At 49.9% G+C, this 14,654-nt stretch overlaps 3 protein-coding genes across 10 annotated transcripts in view; 2 read left to right on the top strand and 1 right to left on the bottom strand.

Moving 5' to 3' along the window:
* The window catches only part of Clcn1 (chloride voltage-gated channel 1), a 29,353-nt gene extending 25,335 nt beyond the window's left edge, over positions 1–4,018 (top strand). The window contains exons 21-23 of the mRNA XM_060380117.1: positions 1,179–1,283; positions 1,360–1,446; positions 1,957–4,018. Of these exons, the coding sequence (XP_060236100.1) occupies positions 1,179–1,283; positions 1,360–1,446; positions 1,957–2,328 (564 nt within the window). The 3' untranslated portion in view covers positions 2,329–4,018. The remainder of the gene's footprint in view (positions 1–1,178; positions 1,284–1,359; positions 1,447–1,956) is intronic.
* Positions 4,019–6,058: 2,040 nt separating this feature from the next.
* On the bottom strand, positions 6,059–12,693 carry Fam131b (family with sequence similarity 131 member B). Of its 7 annotated transcripts, none has more exons than XM_021653274.2 (7): positions 12,440–12,691; positions 9,962–10,071; positions 9,599–9,634; positions 9,255–9,348; positions 8,792–8,989; positions 6,984–7,127; positions 6,059–6,773 (listed from the first exon to the last, which is right to left on the bottom strand). In XM_021653274.2, exons 1-7 carry the CDS (start codon positions 12,465–12,467, stop codon positions 6,301–6,303), a joined length of 1,083 nt encoding a protein of 360 aa, XP_021508949.1. In that variant the 5' UTR covers positions 12,468–12,691; the 3' UTR covers positions 6,059–6,300. The 7 variants fall into 7 exon arrangements, with proteins under 7 accessions (XP_021508949.1, XP_021508951.1, XP_060236095.1 ...); XM_021653276.2 differs by having other exon boundaries at positions 12,500–12,690; XM_060380112.1 differs by lacking the exon at positions 12,440–12,691 and adding an exon at positions 11,735–11,755.
* Positions 12,694–12,866: 173 nt separating this feature from the next.
* The window catches only part of Zyx (zyxin), a 33,477-nt gene continuing 31,689 nt past the window's right edge, over positions 12,867–14,654 (top strand). For both annotated transcript variants that reach the window (XM_060380109.1, XM_060380110.1), the window contains exon 1: positions 12,867–13,125. The gene's annotated coding sequence lies outside the window, so the exon portion shown is untranslated. The remainder of the gene's footprint in view (positions 13,126–14,654) is intronic.

The raw sequence follows: 14,654 nt of genomic DNA, 5'->3' as shown, positions 1-14,654 counted from the left end.
TTCATCTGCAAAACGTAGATGGAGACAGGGTTGTTAAGAGAATTCAATGAGCTAAGACATGCAAAGAAATTAGTGTTATGCCCAGCACAGACAAAGTTCTTGGCAAATGTTCTCTGAAAATGTTACTGCCGCTGTTACTGGGAAAAGGCAAAATCAAACAAACAAACAAAGGATGCAGAGGCTTGGTATGAGCTCAGAAGGAGCAAGAAAATATCCTATCTAGGTCCTTTAGCCTCATCCTCTTTGCAACATTTTGAATAGGTGTCCTTTTATGCAAAACGCCAGTTAGGCTACATGTGAACCTTTAGTTGGGGCCATAGGAGTTTAGAGGATGCATGGCTATGACCAGAAATTTCAAAGGGACATGATACATGGAGGGCGCTTCACTTGACTCCATACTCAATCCTAGGACAAGGAGCTAGCTAACCTATACTAATAGTCTCTGAAGGCTGAAGGTTAGAGTGCAGATTTGGACAAGTAGAGAGTTGAAGTGTGACATCACTTAGAAAAATAGGATGGAAGAATATCTTATACTCATTTCTGAATGCTGGAGAGAGTGGCTTATCTGGCATCTTGTGGGTGTGTCAGTCAAGAGAATTCTGGCTTTGTGCCTTAATGATTTGGCTAATAGACTGAAAACAAAAGCAAGAAAAACATGGATAGTTCAAGTCAACTAAATACCAAGTGATATAGGGAGTCTGCTCAGATTTGATAAATGTTCACTCTGCTCTGCACATAAGGGGCAACTATTAGCTGCCTTGGTCTCCAACTGTTGATGTCACTTAACCCTCTCAATGAGTGTTCGTCTAGTAGGCAGAAGACAGGCAAGTGCCAGCGTGGCACTTTACAGTATAAGCAATGCCATTTTACAAAAGCAAAGATTCACAAAGTGTCAAGGTATGATAGGGATTATTAGACAGAAAATCATGGGGAGTGTCAATACGACACACAATGAAGGTTGGAAATAAATGTTTGGAGACCCAGGAGGACTCAGAAGACTACAAGAAGGAGCCATGTTCTTGGTACCTGAAGGTGAAGGGTAGAATTTGAGGCCAGATAACAGGAGAAGAAAACTGTGACCCTCTAAGAAGAAAAGGTATGCCTATTGATCCACAGTGTCTATGATGATTCCTAGATAAAGCTGAGTTGAAGGGGTCTCTGTGATACTCTGTCAACAGATTGAGGCCTGGGAGCAGGAACAGCTGAGCCAGCCTGTGTGCTTTGATTGCTGCTGCATCGACCAGTCTCCTTTCCAGCTGGTGGAACAGACAACTCTGCACAAGGCAAGCCCTTGCTGACTGCTCAGGGCTTTAGGGAGGGCAGAAGTGGGGACATACTGACCTGTGCTCTCCCCATCAGACTCATACGCTCTTCTCACTTCTTGGCCTTCATCTTGCCTATGTGACCAGCATGGGAAAGCTCAGAGGTGTCTTGGCACTAGAAGAGGTAAGGATGAAGAGGCCCCACTTGACCAGAGAGAGGCAGGAATGGACTTTGCTCAAGGGGCATGGTTGGGGAACGTATAGAGATTTCTCTAAAAGGGACAGACTGTAAGGCATGTTGTAATTCACAGTTCTATAAGTGACAACAGTTCTCTAGCCTAGAAGAGATCCTGTGTGATCTCCCAGTGGTCTGGACTGGGAAATTAGCTTTAGGTGTAAGCTATGGGAAGGGGTATGGGAATCTGAGGGAGGTATGAAGCCATTACTAGGAGGAAAAGGGTTTCCAGGGATTGCTTTCTCAGGGGAGCTGGATAGTATTTGCTGTGCAGGAATAGCTTTGTTTTTTCTGTCTTCTCTGATTGTTCCCTGTCTATCTCTGTTTATCCCTTTCTTACCACTCTTTCCATTTCTGTTTCCTCCTGTTTTGTCTGTGCCTTCGCTGTCTCCCTCATTGTCTTCCATCTTGTTTTTCTTTCCCATTGTCTATCTCTTTACCTCTCCTCTTCCTCCCCAGCTACAGAAGGCTATTGAAGGCCACACCAAATCTGGGATACAGCTCCGCCCTCCTCTTGCCAGCTTCCGGAATACAACTTCAACTCGGAAGAATCCTGGGGGACCACCCCCTCCTGCAGAGGGCTGGAATCTGCCTGAGAGTGGAGATGGGGCTCCTGAAACAGAAGCCATGGCTCCTGCTATGCCAGAGACTCCTGTACCGCCACCATCTCCGGAGGTCCCTTCCTGTCTGGCCCCAGCCAGAATGGAGGGTGAGCTAGAGGAGCTGGAGATGGTGGGGAGCCCAGAACCTGAGGAGGACCTGGCTGACATCTTGCATGGCCCCAGCCTGCGGTCCACTGATGAGGAGGATGAGGACGAGCTGATCCTGTGAACAACCCCCTCCAAGTTTTCTTCATAAAACTCATAGGGCCCATGCCATAGAGTGGGCTTATGTGTGATAGGGATGCCCTGAAGTTGGGAAGGCCTCCAATTCATCTTGTTCCTTCCCCCACTATGAAAGGTGATGGTGATGCTCTTAAGGAAAACTTGATCTCAGGCAGGGAAGAATTTGGGTCCATCAGATGCCCTCCTCCTTTTCCAGGTGGGATTCAAGGCCCCATCCTTAAAGGACCTGTGTTTTCCTGCTGTGCAGGTTCAGCCCCCATCACTGTTTAACCTCCCACAGTTCCCAGTCTTGTTCATTTACCATCCTGGCCCTGCCTATCTAGACTTCAATGTCTACAAGGAGTAGGTGAATGGAGGCCCAGATTGACTGACTCTGCAAATGTCACACTGGAAGGGAACGTGGGACCACAATATTGCCCTGTGGACTGAACGCCATACAATTTGCCCCCAAGCCTGCCAGCCTTACTCTTTACCTGTCTGCTCCACACAATTTGTTCCTAGAACCCTGCTGGGGCAGGGCTAAAAAAGCCAATCCTTGTTTCCAAAGAACCAAGTGCAGTTCCCTGGAAAAGAGGTTGATGGAAGTCCTGTGTGGAGAGACCAGTGTCATGGCCCAGTGCAGTGTCTGTCTACTACAGCAGAAAGCTCTTTCTTATCCCAGGCTCTCTGCCTGATTTCATACATATCCCTCTTGCCCGCTGCAAACGGCTGACTTAGCCTGCCAAGAGTCAGCCCTGCCTTGGGGCCACTCTTACTGGCACTCCTCCCAAAGCACACCCATCCAGCAATGGGTCATGCAGATTCCAGACCTTTATAATAGTTCCTTGGGATCCTCTGGCATAGACTTGAGGGCACCTTGGGGTGGCAAGCTTTCATTTGCCCCCTTAGAGGACTTCCATCTTTTTCTTCCAAACCAGCAAGGAGCTTGTTAGTTGTACTGCACAGCTTAAGCCTGTTTCACCTCAAAAGAGATGCCAGATGTTCTGAGCATCCAGATGCCCTGGCTCCATTTCTGAGCTCTTTTCCTTTCCTCACTGTGTGCCTTTAACTCTGCAGTTGAGCCCTCAGACATTCTCCTTCTTTCCCTCCCCTTGCCCAGGCCTCTTCTGTCCCCCCAAATAAGACACTCATAGTCAGAGATGCCACCACGTTCTGTTTAGTGTCATTGAACACAGACTCTGGTCTTCTCCAACACAGGTACCTTCCACCACCCCAGGCCAAGAAAGACACTGAGGCCTAGGTAGGAGGATTAGCAGCAGGCATCCAAGCCCATGCCCATGTGTAAATAATCTATAATACTTATATATATATATATTTATATAGAATTCTCTCTGTAATATATGTCATAGAATCCTTCTTGGGCCTGGGGTGAGAGTTTCACATTAAGAAAACATGCTAAGACTGACCATAAAAATGGGTATTTCTCAGACCTGGAAGACAGAGTGTGGGATATATAGGAACAAGGGTAAGAACTCGTCCTTCAAGATTCCCTCCTTAACACAAAGAAGGGAGGTGTGTGATCTGGGGGAGGGCCATGGAAGGGGTGGAATGGAAGGTTTGGATTTTCATTTAATAAAGTCTTTTGAAAATGAAAGTGTACCCCCCCTAAAAAATCATTCAGCAAGAGCAGTTTCATTCACAAGAATATTAAAAAAAAAAAAAAAAAAAAACAGCCCTGCTCCCCAGCTGCTGTAAAACGTGCTACACAAAAGAAAAAGCAACCCTTCCCACCCACCCCTAACAGCCTCCTCCTGCACATGCCCCACCCCTCCCCTTAAAGTAGGCTAGAAGCAAACCCCCATGCACCCTGCCCCAGCACCGAGAGGTGGTCTCTCCCTCGAAAAGAGTTCAAAGTGGTCCTGGGCCAGCTCCTTGAGTCTTCTTCAGAGTGGGGTGGGCCTCACCTGCCTCTGTGGCAGTGTGCCAGCCTCCTGGGGAAACCAAGCCCCTGCGTGGGCACAAACCCTATTAGGTTCCTTCAGGTATTTTGTGGTCTTTCATTAGGGACCATTTGGCTTCCTTGAGGAATGGAAGAAGGAAAGAAAGCTGCTTTAGTTTAGTCTTCCCAACTCTCTGGGGCCCTGAGCAAAAGGGAACCAAAATGAATAAACCTGCTCTCTGGACTCCATGTCTACCGTCACCTACGGGAAGAATATGGGGGCACTGAGATGAGACAAACATGTTGATAGAGCAGGACAGACAAGGCAAAGAGACCCTGGGAGTAGGTTAGCTTGAACATGCAAAGTCCCAGGGGGCTGAGACAGGAGACCAGGGGTTAGGGGTAGTTGCCAGGGTTGGCAGGCTAGCCCTTCCTAGTCCTAGAAATGAGGTCCTGATATGCTAAACCACAGCATACTAGCGAACACGAGGTATCTTCTCCCATTCAGGCAGCATTAGAGGAGGTAAGTGACTGTTCACCTACCTTGGCTCTCTAGGTTTAGTCCCATGTTTCCTACATTAACAGACATCAGGATCCCATGTGTCCTCCTCCCCAGTAGGATGTGGGATACCTACTCTGGTTATACTTTATTGTATGAATGTGGCACAGGACAGCATCACAGATGAAAAGAATCACTCCAGTGCTGAGCCTTGTCATGTCTGTGGGTGAGGGAGTAGCTTAGGACCCCTGACATTACAGTAGGACACACGGCCTTGGAACTGAAGCCATGGACAGACAGAAGGAGAAATATAGAGTGACAAGCTTGGACATCTCCTATCAAAACTCTGCTTTTGCCAAGGGCCAATTGCAGCTGCAGCTGCACCCTCATGGCAATACTGCACCAACTTGCTTTTGCTCCCTGCCCCCACAGTCCACTCCAAATCAAAGGGAAAAGGGGACAGGCAAGCTTGTGTCTCACCACAGACAGTCCTGTAAGGAACACCAGATTGAGGACCCCTGGGAATAGCTGACAAACAGAAGCAGCCAGTGTCCACCCTGGCCCTCAGCCACAAGCTATCCCAGCCAAGGCAGTGACAGCACCACACTCCCTACTCCACTCTGCTCAACCCTGAGTCCCCAAGAAGTTATAAAAATGTAGAAAAGGCAAAGAGAAAAGTGTAAACAGCTCCAGAGAATTAAGGGAAGGTAGAGGGGGCCTCACCCTCATAGTACCACCACTGGTGGGGACACTGCATCCTAGGTTAACAATTTGAGATGCTCACCCTCCTCAGGGCTGGGCGCCAGATGGAAGAAGGCAGAAAGGGAAGCCAGAACTGGAGTGCCAACCCCACTGGCCTTCTCCCAGATCCTTAAGGTCCTCCTTCCAGCCATAGGACATTCAAGTGGCTGTTTTTCCTTTGTCTCATCAGTGACCCTCTTGTCTCTGAGCAGGCCTTAGGATAAAGAATCATACTCTGACCCCTGTCAATCCCAGCTGCCACATCCACCTCGTCCTTGGCTCCTGATTTCAAAAGCCAAAGATTGCCTGAACCGGGCCCAGTGTCTGTGCTAAACACAGAAGAGCCCTTCAGGCCACTCTGCTATACCCGCCAAGCCATGTCCAACAGCCCCTGAGGCCTGCTTCCCACAGTGGGGATGCACTGGTGCCATTGGCAGAGAAAACAGAATCAGGAAAGCAAGAGTGAAATGGAGAAAGGAGGCATTCAGACAGCACAGCCAAGGCTCCTGGAAGACGAAATCAGGGGTGTAAAAACTGAGATTCAGTGTTCAGCACGACGGACCTAGGCATGGACCCAAGAGCCACAGCCGTGGCTCATCTCCCACCACCATGCCACCTAATTGCCTGGGTCCAAGTTCCTGGAATGATGGTTTCTGAAGCACAAGCCTAGATAAAACCCCCTGCTGGTCCTTCACTTTCCAGGGCTGCTAGAGGCCTGGTAAGGGCTGGAAGCGCCCGGTTCCCTGCTGTCTTCTGCCTGGGTTTAATCTGTGCTGCTGGAGCTTGGGAGGGTATGGGTTGCAGCCATGCCCCTCAGGTCGGAGTGGGGTGGGAAGAAGCTAGTTGTTGGCATCCCCATCCTCCTCATCAAAGGACTGCACACCTGAGGATGTGACATCAGACACCTTCCTACTGAGGGCAGTAGACATCTCTGGATCCTCTCGTGGGGAAAGTGACTCCAAATCCCGGCATCCTGCATCCTCTTCCTCTTCAGGGGCCAGTGGTCTCTTCTCTTCCTCTACAGGTCCCCTGGCCAGGTCCACCCCACCAACCTCTGGTGCCCAGTCACTGTCCACCCCCAACAAAGGTGGAGGCTCCTGAGCAGAGTATCCTGAAGCAGGTTGGGAAGGCCCCATGTCATGCAGGCTGGGCTGTGAGTCATCAAATGCAGGGCCAAGATAGGATCCTGTAGCTGGAGATGCAATGAGGGATTGATCACTTGCTTCCCAGGCATCCGATGATCCCAGACAGTACATCCCCTGTGACACATAGGAGTGAGGCCATCCATCCATGGGGGCTTGAGCTAACGCATCTGTAAAGAGAAGGAGCAAGGTTGGAGGAGCCACAAAACATCACTGGCAGTGAGAGGAGCTCACAGACTTCTCATACAGTTATGACACAGGTGCAGGGGCACTGCAGAAGGAGAGACAAAAGGGGAAGTCCTAAAAGAACAGAAAAGGGTAGAGGGAACTAATCTAAATAGGCTCAGTTTTCAGGGTTTGATTCTAGAGCCATCTCTCACCCTGACTCTCCATCAGCTCCTGGTAGTTGTCACTGTAGTTGCAGTCCAGTGGCTCCTGGGTAGAATTGACACTCATGTCCTCACCATCCATGGAAGACCAGGCCATAAGTGTAGCCTCAGAAATAGCAAACTGTTCCATAACCCCTATGAGAAGAAATGAAATTATCGTAAAAGTCCTCAAGTAATCTCTAGACCCATGCCAGTGGTATGGAGAAAGCTGTTACAGCATGGTTCAGGGGAAGTAAAACATAAGCCATGTGTGTGATCATTTAAGAAAAGTAAACAGAAACAAATGAAATTACTGTTAATAACAAATCCTACATAAGTATAATATGTGTGATTCTCTTTCAACATATAATCAATATAAACACCGTTAATGAGATACCTTACATTCTTCGTATGATGTCTGTGAAATTTGGTTGAAACTTTACTTATAGCACATCTCCACTGAGACAGGTCACATTTCAAATTCTCAATATACACATGTAGCCAGTGGCTATCCTGTTACTCTGAAACAAAGCTAGAGCATGGGGTATTTTCAAAAAGGTCACACTTAGAATTCCTAGGAAGAAATGTTGGGCTCTCCTGGTGAATTACAGTTAGATATCCCAGAAGCTTGTCTTTTGAGGTTTAGAATTTGAATCTGGAGCTGCAAAGATGGCTTATCAGAAAAAAGAACTCACTTCTCTGGCAGAGGGTGCTTTTGAGCACCCATGCCGGGCAACTCAAAATAGCCTTTAACTCCAGCTTCAGGGGTTGCAGCTCCGCTGAACTCCTAGGACTCTTGTACACATGTAGAACACATAAACTTATGCAAGCAAACACATGTGAACATAAATAAAATCATATTTTTTTAAAGAAAGAAATGAACCTAATTTCAGGTGGTCTAAGAGAGGATTATAGATAGTGGGTTTCAAGATAAATTAATTTCCAAGGGAGCATCAGGTGAACGTGGGTCCCCAGTTATATAAGTGACTCAAGGATATATCATTATATCACGCTGATATCTAGTGATATCAGTTGTATCAAGAGACTCAAGGTGGAGAGGGCATAATAGTGAAGATAGGAAGTTGTGAGCATTGCAGGTCCCTATTCGAGTCAGGGCCATGAATAAGCCAAAGCTCTAATTGCTATTACCTTGTCCTTCCTCTGTCCTCCATGTCCATCCCCCAGACCCACTCAGACCTCCTCCACCACCCACATCTACACCAACAATACTAAAATCTTTCCTTCTCTTCAGACCTACCCCTCTTCTTGGTTATCTTCCAGACACCTGCCAGCAGGATTAATTCACCTTTGTATGTCACCACATACTTGTCATCAGCCCTACACTACTTCCCTAGAATTAAACCACTGTCTCGAGGGCCATTCCCCTTAATCATCCACTAGCTGTCACAGTAATGAGTACAGTAAGTCAATTCATGAAATCAAACGTTGACGAGCATGGCTGCAAGAAACTCCCCAGGCCTCTTTCATTTTTAGAAACAAATGTGAGCAGAGTCATTTGAAGCCCAAGGCCCCTGTGTTTTTCTCCTATACAAAGGGAGGCCGGGGGGAAGGAGGGGAGATGGTACCATACTAAAGGGAAGAAAACATGTGTGACACATGGCCTTAGAAATCTCACCCGAGTAGTAAAAACATGTCGGAGGGCACTTAACCAGTCAAACATACTTGAAATCAAGGCTGGTGGAAAATGTGAGCCTGTGGCCAACGTGCAGGGAGACAGTTTTGCTATAGGGGAGCAGATTGGAGAGTGCCTCTGACCATCCAAAAAAACTGTCTCATTTGAAGGCTTGGGATGCAAGTACCTGCTAGGAAACGTGCCTCCTTCTCGCCATCGCTGAGGTCAGAGTAAGCATCTGTATCCCGGCGCACAGCCTCGTGGCTGTGTTGTGGCTGAATTGTTGGAGCCTTTCCCCAGCCCTGCCATTCAATCATGTGGGCCACCCGGCCTTGCCCCATGGCTGTAGGCTTTGTCACATGGTCCTTCATGCTCCTCGAGATCCCTGTGGAGTCAGACAATACCCATACCCTTCAGAATATCACACAACACTCAGAGCAAATCCTCCCTTCATCCCCACCCAGGTCCCATGTGATTCCATGCACTGGGCAAAGTATCCCCTAGTACCCTGTGGATGAGACCCGGGACAGGAGGGGCTTAGCAGAAGAACGGATGCTTCAGAGTCGTGGGCATGAACCCCATCAGGATTGAGGAACAGGGGCAGAAGGAGAAACCTGTCAGTTGTTCCATTTCCCGTTTTGGAGTCTCACCTGAGAATGATGACTTGGCCAGGGCCCCAATGCCATAGGCATTAGAGTTTCGCTTAAGCTTCGGAAGGATGGAAGTGGTGTCTTCCATGGAGAGCTAGGACAGGGGAGATAAGAGTGGGCAGAAGAATAAGAAGGCTTGGGGTGCCTTATAGACAGAATAGACGTTTTAGCTCCCAGGAAGGTGGATACCCAAGGTAGAAGAAAGTAACAAAGAAAACCAAGGAAGTGTATATCTGGTGCACCCCTGAAAACTGGGGGCTCAGCCTGTCTATAGAGGGTCCCAATGAACATAAGAAAAGAAGGGTCAGGGTAGATTAAGGAGGGCTAGGGTTGGCTGCACTCACATTGATGCCGTCCCAGGAGAAATCTGTTCGTGTTTGCTGTAGGAGAGAGGAGAAGGGATGGTATCGGGGCACCTCTAGGAGTGCAAATAATCCTGCTTTTCTCTGAGGGACTTCCAGATATGCACAGAGAGGCAGACCTTCCTGAGGCTGAGAAAGAGCTCAGTGTGGAGCATTTGGTGTGTGTTTTGGGGAAGCAGGGAGACATGGTATGTTTCCATCTAAAGGAGTCTTTGGGATGCTGTCATAGAATTAATGAAGAGAATTCCCCCTTGGGGCTTTCTGGAATGATGAAGTGGGCCAAGCAGCCAGGAACTTGAGGGGAGGTCGTTGTAGCTGGCGGGCTTCTGAGGTACCCATCCTTACCTCTGTAGATGGTCGATGGAGGCTGCTGCCATGCAGTGAGCTGGTGCTGTCCATGTTGATCTGATCGACATCTTTGAGGCCTTTCCAGTCCACTGCAATCACCTCATTCCCTGAAGGGGGGCGGTTCAGAAGGTCAGTTGCTCACCCTCATTCCCCTGCTTGCTCCCTTTCCATAAAAGCCAAAGGCCACACCCTAGGGTCGAGCCCTTCCGCCCCACCCCCCAATGCCATGCCTTCTGACTACCTATTTCTTTCTATTACTTTATTGTCCCCAAATTTTTGGAAGGAGAAATAATAAGTGAAGCAAAACACTGATTTTCAGCTCAATGGGCAATAATAGCACACCTAGGGAAAAAAATGCTTGGGTTGAATCAGGAAAACATTCTCCAGTCTGTGCTGAGGAATCTTTGAGATAGTCTTTATTGGATCCAGATTTCTCACCAATTACTGCCCTAAAAACAAGGACACAGCTTTCCAGGGGAAGCTACACTACTCTGCAGCTGGCTTTGATATTTGAGGGATGAAAGGAATGTGGCTTCCCCCTTGGGCCTTCCTACTAGTCAGGGAACTTGGTTGACAGGAAAAGATATGGTGGGGACAGAGGCAGGTGGTAGGTAAAAATGTGAGACTGTTTCCCCTGGAGCTAGAGGGCTCCAAAAATTGGCTTTGAGCCCGATTCTCTCAGGGGACAGGAAACGGATTCAAAAGGAGAGACCAGGATAGGAGCAGGCAACAAGAGGACTTCATGATTTCAAAGTTAAAAGAACAGAAATTCAAGGTGAGGAGACAGGAAAAAAATGTGAGGAGGAGGACAAGACACTTTGGGAACTCGTGGAAAAGTAAGAAACCAAGAGGGAGACTCCTGACCTGAGTCCAGTGTGGCACCTTCTGGAGGTCTTGGGGAAGAATCAATTGGGTGTTTACAGAGAGATTCAAGAATCAGGTGGCAGCCTGAGCCATTTGTGGAAAGCCGTTGCATCCTTGAAATTTTGCCTTTTGGGTTTAGGATCATAGGTCCCTTCTCTGGAAAAAGTGCACTGGCTGGGTCTTGGCCATGAAGAGGTATCCAGTATGGTGAAAAGCAAATGGAATGGAGAGGACTGAGAAACAGGGCTCTCCATTCTACCCAGGTTGTTCTGCTCTCTCTTGGGATCTTGTGAAATGAGATGGGTGAGACTAGGACCTGTGGCTAGGTCAGAGAGCAATGACATCTGGACCCAGCAGTAATGGGGCAGGCAGAGAAAGCTCTCTAGAGAAGAGTGGGAGCAAGGGGAGGAGCGGGGAGGTGGCCTTTGAGGAAGAGGGGGAGCTGAGTCAGAGTCTTAGGGAGCAGGGAGATGGAGGGAAGGAGAACAGGAAAGGAGGTGAAAGCAGAGGAGGGTCTCCATGGAAATAAACTGGGTCTCAGAAACCAGGCTTCCTGAGATTGATTGAGTTTGTTTGCAATAATAATACGAATTATTTTCTCAGTCTGAGGTCACTAGGGCGTGTAGGCGGGAGAAATTGGGAGTTAGGAAGGGGAAAATTGGGGGGTTTGGGAGAGAACTGCACTAATGTGTTCAGCTCTGAAGTGGAATGGATGCGTGGGGTGGGGGTATGGAGGGGCGGTAGCAAGGCAGAGGCTAGAGAGAGAGGACCTGTAAGGAAGCGCCTTTCTTCCCTGCCAAAGGTAAATAAAGATCCGGCCCAGCCCCGCCTGCCCCCGCTGACAGGTGCAGGCGGGTCCCGGGGCTCCCAGGCGGACCCCACCCTTCTGGAAAGCTGACTCCCTACCTCTCTTGGGGTAGTAAACCTCCACCACCTCCCCGAGCCACGACTCTTCCGGAGCACCCCGGCTCAAGCCCATTCTCTCCGGGTGTGGAACCCGTTCTCTCCCGGTGGCACTAGCTCTTCCCGCCCCCGCCCCAAAGGGAAAATGCACGTGAACAAAGCAAATCGGGGGAGGCAAGAGCGACGGAAAAAGGCTACCAAGAGAGAAATGGTTGGGGGCAAAACACACAAGCCATATGGAAAGGAGGGTGAGGATAGGAGGAGGCTTGCGGAAGAAAGTCGGGGCTGAGGATGGGGAGGAGGTTCTGAGAAGAGGGGCTATTCCAGAAAGAGGGGCGCGAGGAGGCGCTGGCCACAGCGGAGTAGACGCGGATGGCCTGGAGGTGGAGGGATGGGGCCACCGGGAGTAGGAACAGCGACAGAGCAGTGAAGGAAGCTGGTGGAGAGGCTACCAGGGAAGGACCGCGCCTGCGGGAGGGCGATGGAGAGAGGCTATGTCTGAGCCAAGAGGGATGGAAGCCCTGGAGGCGCGAGGGCAGAGGGATGCAGGGACCGACCAGAGCGGATGGAGGGAAAGTGAAGGCGCGAGGCAGGGCCGGGCGGGCGCGGAGGGAGGTCTCCAGGGGCAAGGATGGGAATGGGGGAGGGGGCCGGAGGAGCGCCCCGGGGCGAGCTTGCCCCTGACCCGCGCCCGGCCGCGGTACCCACCCACAGTCCGCGAGCCGATGCAGCCCATGGCTCCAGGGGCCGCCGGGGCCCGGCCCTCACCGACTCGGGGTGCGTGCCGGGGGGAGCACCGGGAGCCGCGCCGCCGCCCCAGCCGCTCTGCAGCGCCGCGGCTGTCTCCGCTCGGCTCCGCTCCCCCCTCCCCTTTCCATCCCTCCCCACGGCAGCCTCCGTCGCCGCCGCTGCCGCCGCCGCCACCGCCTGGCTCCCCCGCCCCGCTCTGCTCTCGGCGGCCGGGGAGGGGGCTGCTCGGGGATTGGCTGCGCGCGGCGACTCCCCGCCCTGCTCCCGACCGGGCGCCGCGCTCCCCGCGCCCCTCGCCGCGCTGCAGCCGCGTCCCTCCGCCTGTCCTTCGCAGCCCCCGCCCCCGGGCTCCTCGCCCATCCCCGCTGGGTGCTCCAGAGAGATGCTGATGACGAGTGGATAATAGCCGGCGTGGGTCGCAGGAGACGGGTCAGGAAACCAGGGCCCACCCTTAGGCTCTGCTTGATGGACTTTTGAGGGCTGCGGGGTGAGAAGGACGAGAGAGAAAGTGGGGCGGAGAAGAGAGGACACCCTGCTGAATGGCCTTGGGTACCAAATTCCGCAAACGTTTGTTTTCTTCCTGAGGCTGCATCTGGGATGCACGAATCGGGATTGGATGCTGTTCTGGTTGCCCTGCGTCTCACGTGCGTTGCTTTGCCCACCCAAACAGATCATGAAGTCTTTGCCTGTGGATGTTGCCAGATGCTTCCCTGTCCTCTAGCTGTTCTGGGATGGGTGTGGGGCTGATGCAAATAATCTGGCTCTAGGCCTGGTGCGGATGGGAGGAGAATGGGAATAATTCTATTGCAGCTAAAGGGAAATGAATATATCAGGACCCGAAACCGGCATCAAGGCATGGTTTTAAATCAGATTTAACTTTTCTGAGCCTTGTGTGGATGTCCGGAAGCAGCAAAGGGAGAATACTGCCCCCTGCCGAGAAGGGTCAGCACTACATCAAGGGCCCTATGGGAAAAGAGAGGGAGATCTGAGTTGCGGGAATCAAAAGGGGGTGGGGGGCGCTGTTATCACAATTGGCAAGATAGAAGACACACTAAAAAGGACAAATAGACCCTTTCGTCTTAGCCGAACCAGTAAACGCAAACTGTCAGCAAGCAGGCCTGAGTAGTACCACTGAAGAGAAGCAAACACTTCAGGGTCAGCTTGCTCTCCAAAGTTTGTTTGTTTGATTGTTTGTTTTTAACCTTCCTGTGGCTAGAAAGGGAGAGGAAAATGGAGCAGGGGCCTTTGGGGTTTAAAGCAGAGAGAAAGAACATGTCTTAGATATGTAAATTTGTGACATCTAGGTCACAAATTTATGATTGAGGAGTTACATCCCGTTGAAATCCCCGGTGAAGATGTGGGAGAAGATAAACTTTTGTTCTTTTTCTGGCGCCATAGCAGAATACCTGAGACCAGGAAGTTTATAAAAACTAAAATTCTTTTCTTTTCTTTTCTTTTTTTTTTTTTTTTTTTTTTTTTTTTGGGAGGCTGGGCGAGCCAAGAGCCTGGTGTTACCAGGTGCTCCAAGTGTGGTAAGGGTCTTGATGTATTTTAACACTCAAAACATCGTATGGTGAGACAGGATGTATAAGTTAGCTTCAGTCTCATAAAGCTGCTAATGCCAACCAACCCCTGCGAACTTCTCCAATCCTTACGATTGCTCTAAAACCCTGCCTCCAAGTAACCATTAACATATGAATTCAAGGATTAAGTCCAAGTCATGGATTTGAAGGGCCACTTGCAAACTCTATCTCAGGTACTGACACTAACTGAAGGTCTAGGGGTTGGACTTAGAACAGATCTGGGATTCTGGCCAGCTGCCTTCTGGTCCCTGCAAAGACAGTTACTTCTCACCACTTCTCACAGAATGGGCATTCTCTTCCATTCTCTGACTCTTTTGAGCCAAGGCTTAAAAGTTCCAGTTCTCAGACCCGAAACAAGCTTCTTGGAAGACAATATGATGGTACTGATCTTACGTATAAAAATACTTAAAATTGCATCTGCTTTTAACACAGCGATGATTTATGGAGCCTGGTGGAAAGACTGAAAGTTCAGGCATGGCTGAGCTACCCAGAGTGGTCAAGGCCAGCAGGGCTCACTTTGTGAGACTTTTATCTCAAATCAAAATTTTACAAAAAAACCATCTGGGTGAGCACTTGCTTAGAATATGCAA

The sequence above is a fragment of the Meriones unguiculatus genome, chromosome 3 (assembly GCF_030254825.1).
Source record: "Meriones unguiculatus strain TT.TT164.6M chromosome 3, Bangor_MerUng_6.1, whole genome shotgun sequence".
In the NCBI taxonomy this organism is placed as follows: domain Eukaryota; kingdom Metazoa; phylum Chordata; class Mammalia; order Rodentia; family Muridae; genus Meriones; species Meriones unguiculatus.
This window is presented reverse-complemented; position numbering and strand designations above follow the sequence as displayed.